Source organism: Podarcis tiliguerta (assembly GCF_965153285.1).
Source record: "Podarcis tiliguerta genome assembly, chromosome: 13".
Lineage (NCBI taxonomy): Eukaryota > Metazoa > Chordata > Lepidosauria > Squamata > Lacertidae > Podarcis > Podarcis tiliguerta.
Genome location: NC_139546.1, coordinates 22,965,660 through 22,979,386, shown reverse-complemented (window position 1 = coordinate 22,979,386; position 13,727 = coordinate 22,965,660). Strand labels below are relative to the sequence as shown.

The window sequence follows — 13,727 nt, the reverse complement described above, 5'->3', positions numbered from 1 at the left end:
CATGCTTTCAAACTGCTAGGTTGGCAGGAGCTCACCCCGTCACGGGGATTCGAACTGCCGACCTTCCGAATGGCAAGCCCAGAGGCTCAGCAGTTTACACCACAGTGCCACCCATGACCCAAAAAAGCACAATAAACACCACAAACTAAAAACTTCCCTGAGCAGGGCTGCCTTCATATGTGTCTTAAAAATTGCATAGCTGTTTATTTGTTTGACATCTGCTGGGAGGATGTTCCACAGGGTCAGCACAACTACTGAAAATAACCTCTGCCTGGTTCCCTGTAACTTCACCTCTCGCAATGAGGGAGCCACCAGAAGGCCCTCGGAACTTGATCTTCAAGCAAGCCATCTCCACCCCATGAACCTTCAGACTTTGCTAATGGTGCAGCATTGCCTCCTATAATTCTCTCTTTGGCCACCCCATAGCAGCTGCAGTGAGCAAGGGGTGGGGTCATTTGTGTCCCTTTCTGGCATCACCAGACCAGTTTGGAAAGCCTGCCAATGTGCTTCGCATTTTGCTTGCTTGTGCCTGTCATGATGGCAATGGCCGACCCTCAAAAGAAATGGTGCCCAGCAGCTGTTAGGACTAGGCACCCGCCCAGAAGTGCCCTCCGTTGGGAGATTAGTATCCTAGCACCTGAAGGCGAAGAACAATGGAGCTGCCAGACACGCTAAACCAGTCTCCCCACCCTACTTCTCCTTAACAGAGGATACCAAGAGAACTTAATGACCATCCAGTATGTTACCTTAAGAAATGAGCCTCGGCACTTCTGCCCCTTTTTGTTTCCCATTACAAGATTTGCAGAATACACCTCTATCTTTTGTTTTATAACAACTGCCTTCAGATCCTATGTGGAGTGGGTTTCCAAATACAGTCCTGCTGTTTTTTGCCAGCTGTTTTGCCCAAGTCCCTTTGGAAGCTCTGGGCTGCTTGCCTATCTTTTGCCTTTAACAGCTGCACGAGTTCTCTCAGGGAGAAACGTCATCCTGCTGAAGTTTTGCCTGTCATGCACATTTTAAGGGTACGGGAGCCTTGGCTGATGTAAAGGTGAATAATCCCACCTGGTTCCTATATAACATGCTTGAGGCCAAGGAACAATTATAAAATAAATTTCTAGAGGAGTAACCATGTGCAGCTGCAGTGCAAATGCAGCAAACAGTCATTTGGCATCAGATTTATTGTGCCAAACGCTTTCATGGGGTGGAGTCTACTTTATCCAATGCTTCTGGATCCACAAAAGCTTGTGCTACAATAAAATCTGTTTGTTTCAAAGGAACTGCAAGACACTGTTGCATGAAAGCCAAAGACACTCCAGTTATGCAAAACATTCCCTCAGAACAGTAGGGGACTTGACAGGGCTTAATTAAATTAAATTAAATTAAAAATATCAGCCTTGGAATCTGAAAGCTATAAATCTCTTGTGATGCAGAAGTTGGGATCTGAGTCTGGCAGCAGCATTATGACAGGTACTCCACATGTGCTCAGAAGCACTTTCCCCCCAAATATTGTAGGGCTGCCATTGCCAGCTCCAATTTAGCTCAGCCTTTAAGGGTTCCAAAGCTGAACCAAAAATAATAGACACCATCTGCTTTGTGTGTATATATTAGGACTAATTTCTTCTTTGTTAAATATACACATAACATTTTGTTAATAAAGACAAAGCAGGGGCTTAAAGCAAGCAGATCAGGCTCTTTCTACTCTCTTTCCATGTTCAGTGTCAGAATGCCAAGCACAAATTGTTCCATGCCTGTTTTAATCCAAAGCAGTAGCTATAGCAGTTCCAGCAAAGGCACATTCCCATAGCTCAGTGGTAGAGCTTCTGCCTTGCATGAAAACGTCCCAGGTTCTATCCTTGATCTCTCCAAGCAGAGCTGGGTGAAGCCACTGTCTGAAATCCTGGAAAGCCACCGCCTGTCAAGTGTGCCGAGCTGGCGCAAGAGACGGGGCTGCCAACAGGTCTCCTTGCCAAGGGCGCGAGGCAACCCAGGTGCGCTTCTGCGTAGAGGGGCTCCTCCCCCAACGCAACCAGGCTGGCTTACACCACATTTTGACGCGCTTACGCATGGCCGTCTAAAAAGCGGGAAGCGGGGGCACCCACAAGGCCACCAAGTCCAGAGTCCGGCATTACCTAACTGCCCCCTCCGCCGCCGCCCCCAACCTCGGGCGCGCACGAGGAAGGCGGGGAAGGGGCTGGCCCTTCCGCAGACGCGCACAGGCAGAGGCGCGCCCACCCTCCCCGGCGATGACGCACCTGGGTAACTTTTTAGGCGAGCCGCCGGTCCGTCCCGAGCACTCGGTTCTCTCTTGGTCAGCGTGAAGCGATGGCAGGAAGAAGCGGTCGCCTCGCCGTCCGGGGTTTGGTGAAGATGGGCTCCCGCCCACGATGCTCGAAAGGAGCCGGGTAAGAGAGGGGGCTGATCCTAGAAGGGAGGTTTTGGAGGTCAGGGGATCCGGCTTCTGTCCCGCCGTTTCTGCCTTCTCCCCAAATGCTTGCGCCTGCCGTCGGGGCGATCAGCCTTGCCCAAAGGCACAAACTTTCAGCCCGAAGAGCTTTTGGGCTGCTGAGCGCCCGTCATAGAGACAACTTCTGAATTACAGAATCATAGGAAGGGACCCAACTCCCTCAATGCAGGAATCTTTTGCCCAAAGTGCAAGATTAAGCGTCTCATGCTCTACTGACTGAGCTATTTGAATAGTAGTTTTAATGTTAATAGCAATATTCGAGTATATGTCTGTGGTTTCTTTAAAAAGGCGGATACTCTGCCTTTTCCTATCAAGAAGCTGCAGGTGGTTAACCATGGGATTTAACCATTTAAAATATCAATTATAGCACACGCAAAATAAAATATAAGTTAAACACTAAAAGCAGCAGCTGAAGTATATATACGGCATGGAATCCTGCCGAAATTAGGCTGCAAACCTTAACAGACCTAATTGGGAATAAGCTGAACTGAACTCATTGGAGTTTACTTCTGTGTATATAGGTTCTATGCATAGGTTTCAGCGGCTAAGGTCCCATTTGAGTGAATGGACCTTACCATAACATTTTAGCAGAGACGTTTTAAATCATTCCAACTATTATTAAATGAATAATAATTAAAGTGAGTTATGTAGTATCAATAAAAATAATGCATTCTCTTTGATTGTGTTTATTATTAGTGATTAATTAATTAAAATAGGGTTTAATCCTTCCAAAATATAACATCCTGAATTCCCATGGATTTCAGTGAGGGAGTGACATTATAGTCAGTCACAACTGTCCCATTAAGAACAATAGGTTGTGCAGCCAGTTTAATTTGGAAGTAGCAAGTCCAATTGAGTTTCATGGGACTTAACACCTAGATATGTAGGATATGTAGGGGTATCGTGTCCTGTCCCGCTGCTGGAGGCAAACTGCCCTGCCCTGCTCCTGCCACCATACCTGTTGCTACCAGTGCTGCTTTCCCTCCTGCTCTGCTGCTGGCGGAGAAGTGGTGCCAACACAGCGGCGCCAATTTTGGTCATTTTTGGCCAAAATCAGTGCTTCTTTGCCAGTGGAGGAGTGAGTGGGGCAGGCAAGGTGCCCCATAGGAGCTTGTGCTGCCTGAGGCAGCCGTCTCTGGCTACCTAATGGCAGAGACGGCTCCATAGCTAAGCATGCCTGGGATTGCAGCCTTAATATGTTTCACTTGGGATGGCCTGTGCCCATATTAGAACGTGCCTTACTAATGAATAACGAAAGATCAGCACGAGAAAAAGCTGGATGTAACTAGTTTGACCATTTCCCACCTTCCCCTTCTAGGTACTTCTAAGAAAGTGCTGGTTTCTCAATAGTGGTAGCTTCCCATTTCCCCCTCTGGCTGAGAAATGGACACTCCCTTCTCCTTATAGATTCCCTTATTTGGTGCTTTCTTTCCTCTTTTGGTGCAGATTGCATTTGCCACCTTGCAGGCGCTTCAGCTCCAAAGGGGTTCTTGCCCCTTGCATCCTGAAGACCTGCTCCTCCCTGGCTTCAAAGTCAGCCACCAAACAGCAGAGCCGGCCCTTCCTGAGTCTGGCAGCCCCCCTGCTTGGTGCCAAGCGGATGGAGTATGCAGAAGTCCGTCAGCTCCCGTGAGTATGCCAAAAGAATGAGAGAAACGCCCACCTAGCTTAGTTCTAACCGAGAGTTGTAAAACTTTATCCAAGCTAAATTGCCAACATGGTTTTGCATGATGGAAGTGATCCTCCTTTAAAAAATAAATACATTTAAATTTCATGCTATAGAACAGGGATGTCTAACTTCCAAGAGACTGCATGTCAGAGAACTCATCCCCCTGGCAACATAAAATCATACAGAAAAGAACCTAAAGGACATCTAGTCTAACCCACCCACTCACACACACACACACACACACACACACACACACACACACACACCCGCCGAGTGCAGGTTTTTCAGGGCTGGATGCTACTACAGTTCTTTACCATAGCTGAGTAGGAGAACATCTGCTTTGCATGCAGAAGGTCCTGGGTTCAATCCCCAGCATCTTCTGGTAGGGCTGGGAATGTGTCCTGCCTGAAATCTTGGACAGTCACTGTCAGTCAGTGTCTGCAATGCTGAGCTAGATGAGCAAATTGTCTGACTTGGCATAAGGTAGCTTCCCTGACAGATAACCATCCAGATTCTGCTTAACTATTTCTAGCAAAGTTGAGCCCAGCTTCTCCTGCAGCAGCTTGTTCCACTGTCAAACAGCTTTTACTGTTACAAAGTTTTGCCTAACATTTAGCCGAAATCTGCCTCCCTGTCATTTTCACCCATTGTTCCTAGCACTCTGCAGCAACACTTTTCTGTTTGATGGGAGTTCTGCATTGTGCTGTGTTTTTTACATGACTGGGGCACTACAGTCGGACTTGTAGTTTAGCAGAGAGGATTGCATCCAATGTTACTCCTTTGCAGAGCAGGACCCATTGAAATAGCTCTTCTCTGAGAACAACTTAGCTGACACTGCCGCCTCAGGCCTCTGCTTGCTGCACTCTGCACATGACTCAGAAACACCCTCTTATTTTTTAGTTCACACATGCCAGAGATCAGAAACAGGCTCTGTGGTGATGCTTAGCTCAAGAAGAGCAGTTCCCATATATATTAGATTGTGTGTGTGTGTGAAAGCAAGCAAGCAAGCAAGCCATGTTCTTTATACAGCCTTTGTGCTTTGCCACTTCCCACCACTCCAGGCCGATCATTCTCACTCATTGCCTTTGCACCTCCTTCTCCTGCAGGTATTCCATTGAGCAGATCTACAATACGGTGGCAGATGTGGGCAGCTACAGGTTGTTTGTGCCCTGGTGCACTGGCTCCCGCGTCATTTCCCATCGCAACGGGTTCCTGCAGGCTGAACTGGAAGTGGGATTCCCTCCTGTGGTAGAGCGCTACTCCTCCGACATATCCTTGGTGCCTCACCATCAGATCCGGGTAACGAAGCACTGGAGGATGGGGCTTATGCTTCGGGTGTTTCCTTCGATGACCTTGCTGGCGAGGTTTTGTGTGCTCTTGTTTTGTCACAGGTCACTTTATAAACCAAGGGATTGAATTATACCCCCTTGCAGAAGCCACACTCACTCACCTGGAATGTTTTATCCCAGGATCCCAGCCATTTTTGAGCTGACAGTGCTAACCAGGGATGGGGGGAGCCTTTAGCCATCCAGTTCTGCTGAACCACAACTACCATTCTCCCTGACCATTAGCAGAAATATGAGAAATGCTTACAATCTTCATTTCTTTGGGCTAAGGGCTCATCTGTGTCAAGTGGGGTTGTTTTAGTTGTCAAGGCTACCTGCGCCGAACTCTGAAAACTGTCAATCAAAGCAAACACACTGAGTTATTCTTTCTTAGTAACTTGCGGTCCAGGATTATGATTTCCGGAATTTGCCGGGTGAGAGCTATTGCCATCAAACCAGTTTTAATCTGGTTTCAGTTTTATGATGTAGCAGCTCCTTGACTCACTTCCCCTCTCTGGCACATGCTTCCTTCACATGGCGATAAATAACACCCAGGGAGAAATGACGTCAGTGGACACTGGAAACTTCAAAAACTTAATTCACCAGAGCTAAGAGTCCTGTTGCTCCCAACACAGGCCTTTTGGAACTTGCTGGTGTGAGGGCCTGCAATGTTGAAACTATTAGATGTGGAGATTTCTGTTATCTCCACCTTTGTGACCTGGGATTGCAAAAGAGTGTTTCAAGGAGAGGCAGGCAGAGACCTAGCTGGGTTTGTGTTCTCATCAGAGAAGAGAGCCCTAGTGATGTATAGTGTTCTTGTAATTTTATTTACAGATATATTGGCTGATTATAAAGAAAGCAAGGAACATATACACTCGTAGAGAGCAGCAGATCCACTGTCCACATTTCCAGAAAGGGGGAGAGATGGGCACCATTGTGCTGTGCTTTCATCTCACAAGACTGCTTTCTCAGCTTCTGACTCTGGCTATGTACACACCATACACTTAAAGCCCAAAGTGCATGGCTTCCAGGAAAGAATCATAGAATCATAGAGTTGGAAGAGACCACAAGGGCCATCGAGTCCAACCCCCTGCCAAGCAGGAAACACCATCAGAGCACTCCTGACATATGGTTGTCAAGCCTCTGCTTAAAGACCTCCAAAGAAGGAGACTCCTTGGCAGCAAATTCCACTGTCGAACAGCTCTTACTGTCAGGAAGTTCTTCCTAATGTTTAGGTGGAATCTTCTTTCTTGTAGTTTGGATCCATTGCTCCGTGTCCGCTTCTCTGGAGCAGCAGAAAACAACCTTTCTCCCTCCTCTATGTGACATCCTTTTATATATTTGAATCATGGCAACTGCAATTTGGTAAGGGTGCTGGGAATGGTAGCACAGTAGGCAAATTCCCAGGACTCATGGTGGTGCAGAATGTGATTTAATTGTATGGTGTGCATGTGGCCAGAGGTTTATTACAAACTGCAAAGCTGTGTTGTTTTTAAAAATGTATACACACCCACACACCCACTCCCACCAGGCATGGGCACTGGCAGGGTGGGAAAATGTGCCCCTCCAGAGATTGATGGACTCCAACTCCCATCAGCCATAGCCAGTATGTTCAATGAATGGGGCTGATAGGAGTTGTGGTCCAACAGCATCAGGATGACTACAGTTTCCACATTTTTTATGTTTAAGGTGAGAACTGAGGCTGCCTATGCTACCTCACTCCAGAATATAATTTATCTTTCTCTATCACTACCTGGAACAGATCCATCTGCAGAAACAGAGTTTCTCATTTGACCACATTCTTGTGCTACTGAATTCTGGACCCAATATCAAATTCTATGCTCAAGTTGAATCGTAGTAAACTGCATATAACTCTGGTTGTTTGAGAGGGACAGAGAGGCTTCTATGCTTGGAGTTTCTGATCTAGCATCACTCTTTTTATAATATTTCAAATTAGTGTAATTACTGCACACTAAAGCCATGGATAAGGCTCATGCGCTGCACCTAGAGTGTGCTGACCCCTGTGATTTCCCCAAATGCGGGAAACTCAGCCACAGAGTTTGTCCCAATTCCTATCTGTCTAGGGTAAATGAAAACTTGCAACAACGGGTTTGTTGAACTCACGACAGTGCATTTTGGGGTATTTGAACTGATTTCAAAACTGTGAGCACTAACCCTGTGCTGTTTTCTCTACCCTTCAGGTTGTAAGTAATGACGGACGGTTGTTTCAGCATCTGGAAACACTGTGGCAGTTTGAACCAGGACGTCCAGGGCAGCCGGACAGCAGCTGCACGCTCAAGTTTTACGTAAGTGCCCTTCGTATGCCAGCTCCTGGCGAGGGTGTGACTTGCAAGGCCAATAGGATGTGTGCTAAGAGCTGCAAGTTGGCAAAGTCCCGTTTCATCATAGGTTCAAAGATTACGCTGGAGGATTTATTGCAGCTTTGTCAATATGGGTCATTAATTGATTAGATCCTTCCACAGTTGCCTTTTTTTAAAAAAGTATTGATTGCCTTTCATAAGCAGAGATGTGTTAGCTAGAAATCTTTATTCAGCTACTTGTGCAACTTTCAGTATTTGGGCCTACACATTCACCCACGTATCACAGCCACAAGAAGTAGAAACCTGGTTAAAAACAACAACAACTCCTCTTGATGTTCTCATTAATTTAAATTCTGCATGCAGAAATGCAAAATACAGCCCTAAATTTGCAGAATCAAATTTCACTCATTTGCCACATAAATTGTCTCCAATGCCCAACAGTGATGCTGCATTGAGGGAAATTAAAATAGCAGACCTAGCTGCCTATTGGAGCACTAGGCCAATTTCCCTCCTCCCAAGTAGACCCCAAGGCAAGTATTGGGCCCTGACAGCTGCCCAAGGCTGCCAGATGTGGCCGCTCACCTTGGCATAGGAATACCGCCAAACCCTGCAAGTGTCCCAGAAAAAACGGGGCACCCCACTGTTTCTCACAAGAGAACGGCAGCCATTTTGGATGCCACAATCTTGCACGATTTCACTCCACAATTCCACCCTCAAGTGCTTTTTGTGGGGGGCATGTTTTGGGGCACTGTCCCCCCAATAGCACTTTTTTCAAGGGAAAATAATGGCATGAAATTGTGCAAGATCACGGCATCCAAAATGGCCACCATTCTCTCTCTCAAAAAAAATAATAAAATAAAAATGGGAGCATGGCATCCCTGAAGATTGTGTGCTGGATTTTGCTGTCAAGGTGTTGGAGGATATGTAATACTCCTCTTCTCCCAATGCATCAGTGTATTAATTGTTTTTATCTCCCTCCCAGGTCTCCTTTGAATTCAAGTCAGTTCTGCATTCCCAACTGGCTAACCTCTTCTTTGATGAGGTAGCCAAGCGGATGGTGTCAGCCTTTGAACAACGGTTGAAGAAACTGTACAGTCCACAGGCTGCAGTCCAACCACACAAGACAGTTTGCTGCACGTGATGAATAGCCTCATATGTACTGAAGTATGGGGAATCTTTCCTGGTCTACAGAAGAACATTCCTCTTTACCATCATGCCTGGATCTCTTACTTTTTAAGGACATTACTTTGTGTTTTTAATTTATATATATATATTATAACACTATACCATGATTCTCATATCTCATAGCAGTTGTATACAACAAAGCTGCCAACGTAAATATATATAGTTTAGCAATGCATATTCAGTGACAAGATAATATGGAAGGACATTGCTTTATTTATGCCTATTTAACTCGCAAAACCCTTGGAATACATTATTTCATTAATGATATTATTTTATTGAGAGTTTTATCCTAATTTATTTTATATTTAATTCTGGTGGTCTTGAGTCCTTACCTCAAAGGACACTTCTGTCAATGATTGACAAATGCAAATGTATGGAATTTTGTTAAGATATATATATATATATATATTTATTTAATGGCAATTCTTTAAAAAAATAAATCCCACTGGGTTTTTTTTAAAAAACCGTGGTGCTTTATTTATTTTATTTTAAATGCCAATAAAACTTGAATACTTACAATACTTCCCAAGCCCCAATTCTTCTTTTACTTTCTGAAAACCTTTTAGTACAATCCACTGGAACGTTTTTTCATCCTAAGCCTTCCTGATACAACACACGTTCTCCAGGGCTCTGTGAGGAACAGTTCTAGGGTAGGTCAAAAGCTCCTGGGAAAAGCGAGCTTCTAGGAAGTGGGTCAAGGAGCAGCAGGGACGTGAGTTTTGCTTCCTGCATTAGCACACAGTGGGAACATGCTGGAATGTGTGAGCTGACCAGGAAGCTGAGTAACCGTACAAAAATCTCGATGACAGAAGAGCTCTTGCCCTTTTCCTGTTTTCTTCCTCAGCCTTGATGCCCTTTGACTAGCCTGTAAACACATGCAAGTTTGTTACTGCATTAAGAACTGGAAAAGAATACTGAGAATAAGAGAAGCACTTACAATTTCTAATAAGTTGAAGAAACTCAAGTTCCATTGGAATCCCTTGCTCCAGGGGTGGGGAACCTTTGTCCCTAGATGTTGCTGAACAAATTTAATAAGCAATAATAAGACCTATAACTCCCATCAGGCCCAGTTATAGGGGCCTGAACTCCCAGGATGGGAGTTATAGTTCAGCAACAGCTGGAGGGGTGAAGGTTCCGTACATCTGCTTTACTCCTAGGACCGTGAGAATATAAAGATGTCTGCAAACAAGACTTGATGGCTGGCAACATTAACCTCACTGTGTGGGAATCCCTTGCAGACAACCACAGTGCCTGCAGAGAGGCAGTCAGGTCATGCATCCATAGCAGCGAGCATAGGAGGAATGACCGCTGGTAGGAACACAGAAGAAACATCACAGTGCATTTGCAGCAGCGCAACTGGGCGCCTTCATCTGCCCCAGCTGCAACAAAACAAGTCTCCCATATCAGTCTCTATAGCAGGCATTGTAACCTTCCAACAGTTTGACTTCACTCCTAAAGGCACACTCATTCTCCTGAGACAGCCAGGTGCCAACGAGATGTCACTAAGCAGTAAAAACAAGTAGCTAGGATTGACTGCCAGAAAGCAGCCTGGCATGATGAAATTTGACTTTCCTCTTCTGCACTCTGCCCCGTCACAGGTCTTTGTACCTGATGTGGCTGGAACACTGAATTGCTGACAGGGTTGGCTTCTTAATCAACAGAGATGACGCCTAGGAAGCTGGCATTCCGCCGAGTGGCAGAACTGTTCTAAGGACATCGAAGGCTATGCCCTGTGGACTTTGATGCCAGCAAACCTCATTATGCTCACGCAAGCAAATTTAGCTACGGAACAAACCTAGCTATTCCCTCTATTTCTCAAATCTAGTGGTGAGTGCCAAGCATGATATAACTAAAATGGCACCACCCAAGAAAAGGGAGGTCACTGCATGCCTGGGTGGGGGTGGAATCTCAAAGGTATTCAGAATTACGGGGGGGGGGGGGGATTAATTTCTATTTTCAAAAAAATTTAAGAATAAAGAAATGGGGGTGGAGGGACAGAAAGCGGCAAATTCCCAGCCATTGAAACATACCTGCACATACATGTACCGCATGCTTGATTCGTCCAGTCGGTTTCTGTATATGAAACCCTGTATATGAAGGTTTCTCCTTCCTTCAGCACAACTGTGGGTGGGAATGGAGATCAGCTTTCTGCACAAAATCCTCTTTGTGGGTGCCATCACAGTATGGAGGGTTCTTGGTGTATTTGCAGCCACAAAGCCAGGCCTCTTTTGCCTCCTCCAGTTTGAATCTCAGGGGAGAGATTTCCGGGGCACATCTATTATGGGACCCGTCACAGAATGGCTGTCGTAGCAAAACAAAAGTAAGAGTTTTTAAAAAACACAGAACAACCCCCTCGCTCACACCCATCACACTGCCAATGGAGTTTCCATTACAGTTTTGGTGTTGATCCATCAGAGTCCTAGCAGATCAGTTGGGACTGTGTAAATAAAACCAGCACCACTTTCTGAGTGGTACTTTGGTTGGGTTGAGGCAATGATTTCTGAAACCTCTCTGTTCTTGGAAACAATGTTCCCATAGACACAAGAACTGCAGCATTTTATTTATTTATTTCACAAGATTTTTATACAGAGGGAAATCTGGAAGGACTACAGGTGGTTTACCTGCTTTTGGCTGTGACCGCAGGCACACCATGCATAACGCTTCCCTGCTGCTAGGTCCACCGGAAAGGGTTGTTTGGCTGCGATCACTGGCCGGACTGAAGATGCTGAAGCAGTTGAAGAGATCCTTATCTGCAATGTGATCAGGGTGGGGTGGGAGTGGTGGAAAGAATGAAGATTATTAAAGGGAAAGGGCAGCAGGCTAGCTAGTGAACAGGCTTACTGCAGTCAGCAGCTGGCCACCAGCAAACATCCCTGCAGCCTCATTTCCCAGGGCACAGGTGGAATTAAAGGCATTGTGGGGAGCTTCCTGGTTGCAGCCCAAGAACCCTATCTTGGCATGCAGAAGATGACAGAAGCAGGAAGAAGCTCAAGCTCTTCCTGTATCTGGACCCCAACTGACTCCACAAGATGGAGATGCACAAGTTTCATTTCTGCACACAACATGCTGCAGAAAGCAGGACACACACTTGTCTCGTTTTGCTACAGCTCTTATAATGACCAGCTAGGAAGGTAATGGTTCAGTAAGCCTAATGGAAGAGTCGCCACCAGGTGGCAGTTCAGAGAAGGCCAAAGGCTACTGGTCATTTAGCAGAGCAGATGGGTGCATCCCAAGTGCATTTCGGTCATCTGGCTTTTGCTATATACAAGTCCACCTTCTGGCACACACAGCTTTCGAATGATCAACGTATTTGAGTTTCCCAGGTCAAAATGACTAATGGAAATGTGATCAGGGTGGGAGTGGTGATGAGTTTAGGCTTGTCCTATGGTTCACTTCCTTGAGTCATAAGAATTATTTGATCAGCAGTTTGGCCTCTCTGCTCATGGTGTGCCATTGTGGGCACTTCTGTGGCTGATGGGTGAACATGAGGAGAGCCCTGCTGGAACAAGTCAAAGGCCCCTCTAGTCCAGGATTCTGCTCTCGCAGATGCCGATGGGAAGCCCAGAAGCAGCACAATAGTACAACGTGTATTCACAGGCATGTTGCCTTTGCCACTGGAGGTAGAAGATACCCATCATGGTTAGTAGCCGCTGGCCTGGCTTGCAGCAAGAAGACAGAACTCATCGGTTTGTGGGTTTCCACTGCCCCCAACTCTATTATACAAATAATGTTATCTATACTCATGTAAGTAGTTTAATATTAGTCATGGCTTTTGTTTTATTTCATAAAATGTATACGCCGCTTGATTGTAGAAAAGATAAAACCCTCAAGGCCGATGATAAAAACAGTATTTTTTAAAAAATTACAACTCTAATTCAAAACATACAAAAGTTAAAATACTAAAATAGGTTAGAATTAGTTCAACTTTCTAAGCAAAGAATACAGTGAAAAGTGCCTGCTTGATCTCAACAGGAGGCAGGGACCTCCAAAGTGTAGGTGCCGCCACAGTAAACGACTTTATTTTTACAAATGCGGAATGGGTCGAGCCAGCACATGTGGGGTAAGGTTTTTGCCCAAAGAATAATAGAAACTGTAGACTGATAAGGGACAGGCAAGTCCCAGGATTCCCTGGTGAGGGGCATGAAAATCTGCTCAAAATCTCTGCCGCAAACACGCACATAAGCGTGATTCGTCCTGTCCCCCCACCTCTAAACTCAGTTGCGTCCATCATCAGGAGTACTAAAGTACTGTAGCGTGCTCTGCTTTCCCAATGCGAGCTGAGAGACTCAACACGTGTCTCAACTGATGCACGTGCGAATTCGGGAGCAGAAGTCGCTCGGGCTACGGGCTCAATTGACCCCACGCCCAGAGGTGAAGGTGCCGCTGGCTTCTGCGGGGCTTTGACCCCGAGCAAGTGTGACTCGGGCTGCAGCCTCCACGGAATCGCCCTTGGGTGCAAAAGCAACGCGCGTGCAAACGACGCCCAGACTCCACCGGCTCGGCGCGCTTGTGAAGCCGCCTGCCGACTCCCGAGGCTCCCGCGGCGGCGGCGCTCACCTGGGGGGAGGCGAGCCGGCGGAAGACGGAGCCAGCCGCGCTCGAGAAGGCAGCGCCGGCTCCGCGCAGCGCAGGCATCGCTCGCAGCTGAGAGGCGCCGGCGGAACTCCGCCCCCGTGGAAGGGGTCACCTTCTCTCGCGGTCCCCCGCGCCAAGGCACCAGCCCCACCGGAAGCCGCAGGTGTTTCTGTTTCCGCCCCGCCGGC

The 13,727-nt window shown here is 46.6% G+C and overlaps 2 protein-coding genes across 3 annotated transcripts; one reads left to right on the top strand and one right to left on the bottom strand.

Annotated features, from left to right (window-relative positions):
* Positions 1–184: 184 nt before the first annotated feature.
* Positions 185–9,483, top strand: LOC310662002 (coenzyme Q-binding protein COQ10 homolog B, mitochondrial-like). Of its 2 annotated transcripts, XM_083408794.1 has the most exons (5): positions 202–2,402; positions 3,911–4,093; positions 5,240–5,432; positions 7,660–7,764; positions 8,762–9,483. In XM_083408794.1, exons 1-5 carry the CDS (start codon positions 2,323–2,325, stop codon positions 8,918–8,920), a joined length of 720 nt encoding a protein of 239 aa, XP_083264920.1. In that variant the 5' UTR covers positions 202–2,322; the 3' UTR covers positions 8,921–9,483. The 2 variants fall into 2 exon arrangements, with proteins under 2 accessions (XP_083264919.1, XP_083264920.1); XM_083408793.1 differs by lacking the exon at positions 8,762–9,483 and having other exon boundaries at positions 185–2,402; positions 7,660–8,609.
* CISD3 (CDGSH iron sulfur domain 3) lies at positions 9,415–13,682 on the bottom strand. The gene is made up of 4 exons (XM_083408817.1): positions 13,522–13,682; positions 11,586–11,714; positions 10,995–11,265; positions 9,415–9,829 (listed from the first exon to the last, which is right to left on the bottom strand). The coding sequence occupies exons 1-3, from the start codon at positions 13,597–13,599 to the stop codon at positions 11,077–11,079; spliced, it is 396 nt and encodes a 131-aa protein (XP_083264943.1). The 5' UTR covers positions 13,600–13,682; the 3' UTR covers positions 9,415–9,829; positions 10,995–11,076.
* Between the last annotated feature and the right edge of the window lie 45 nt (positions 13,683–13,727).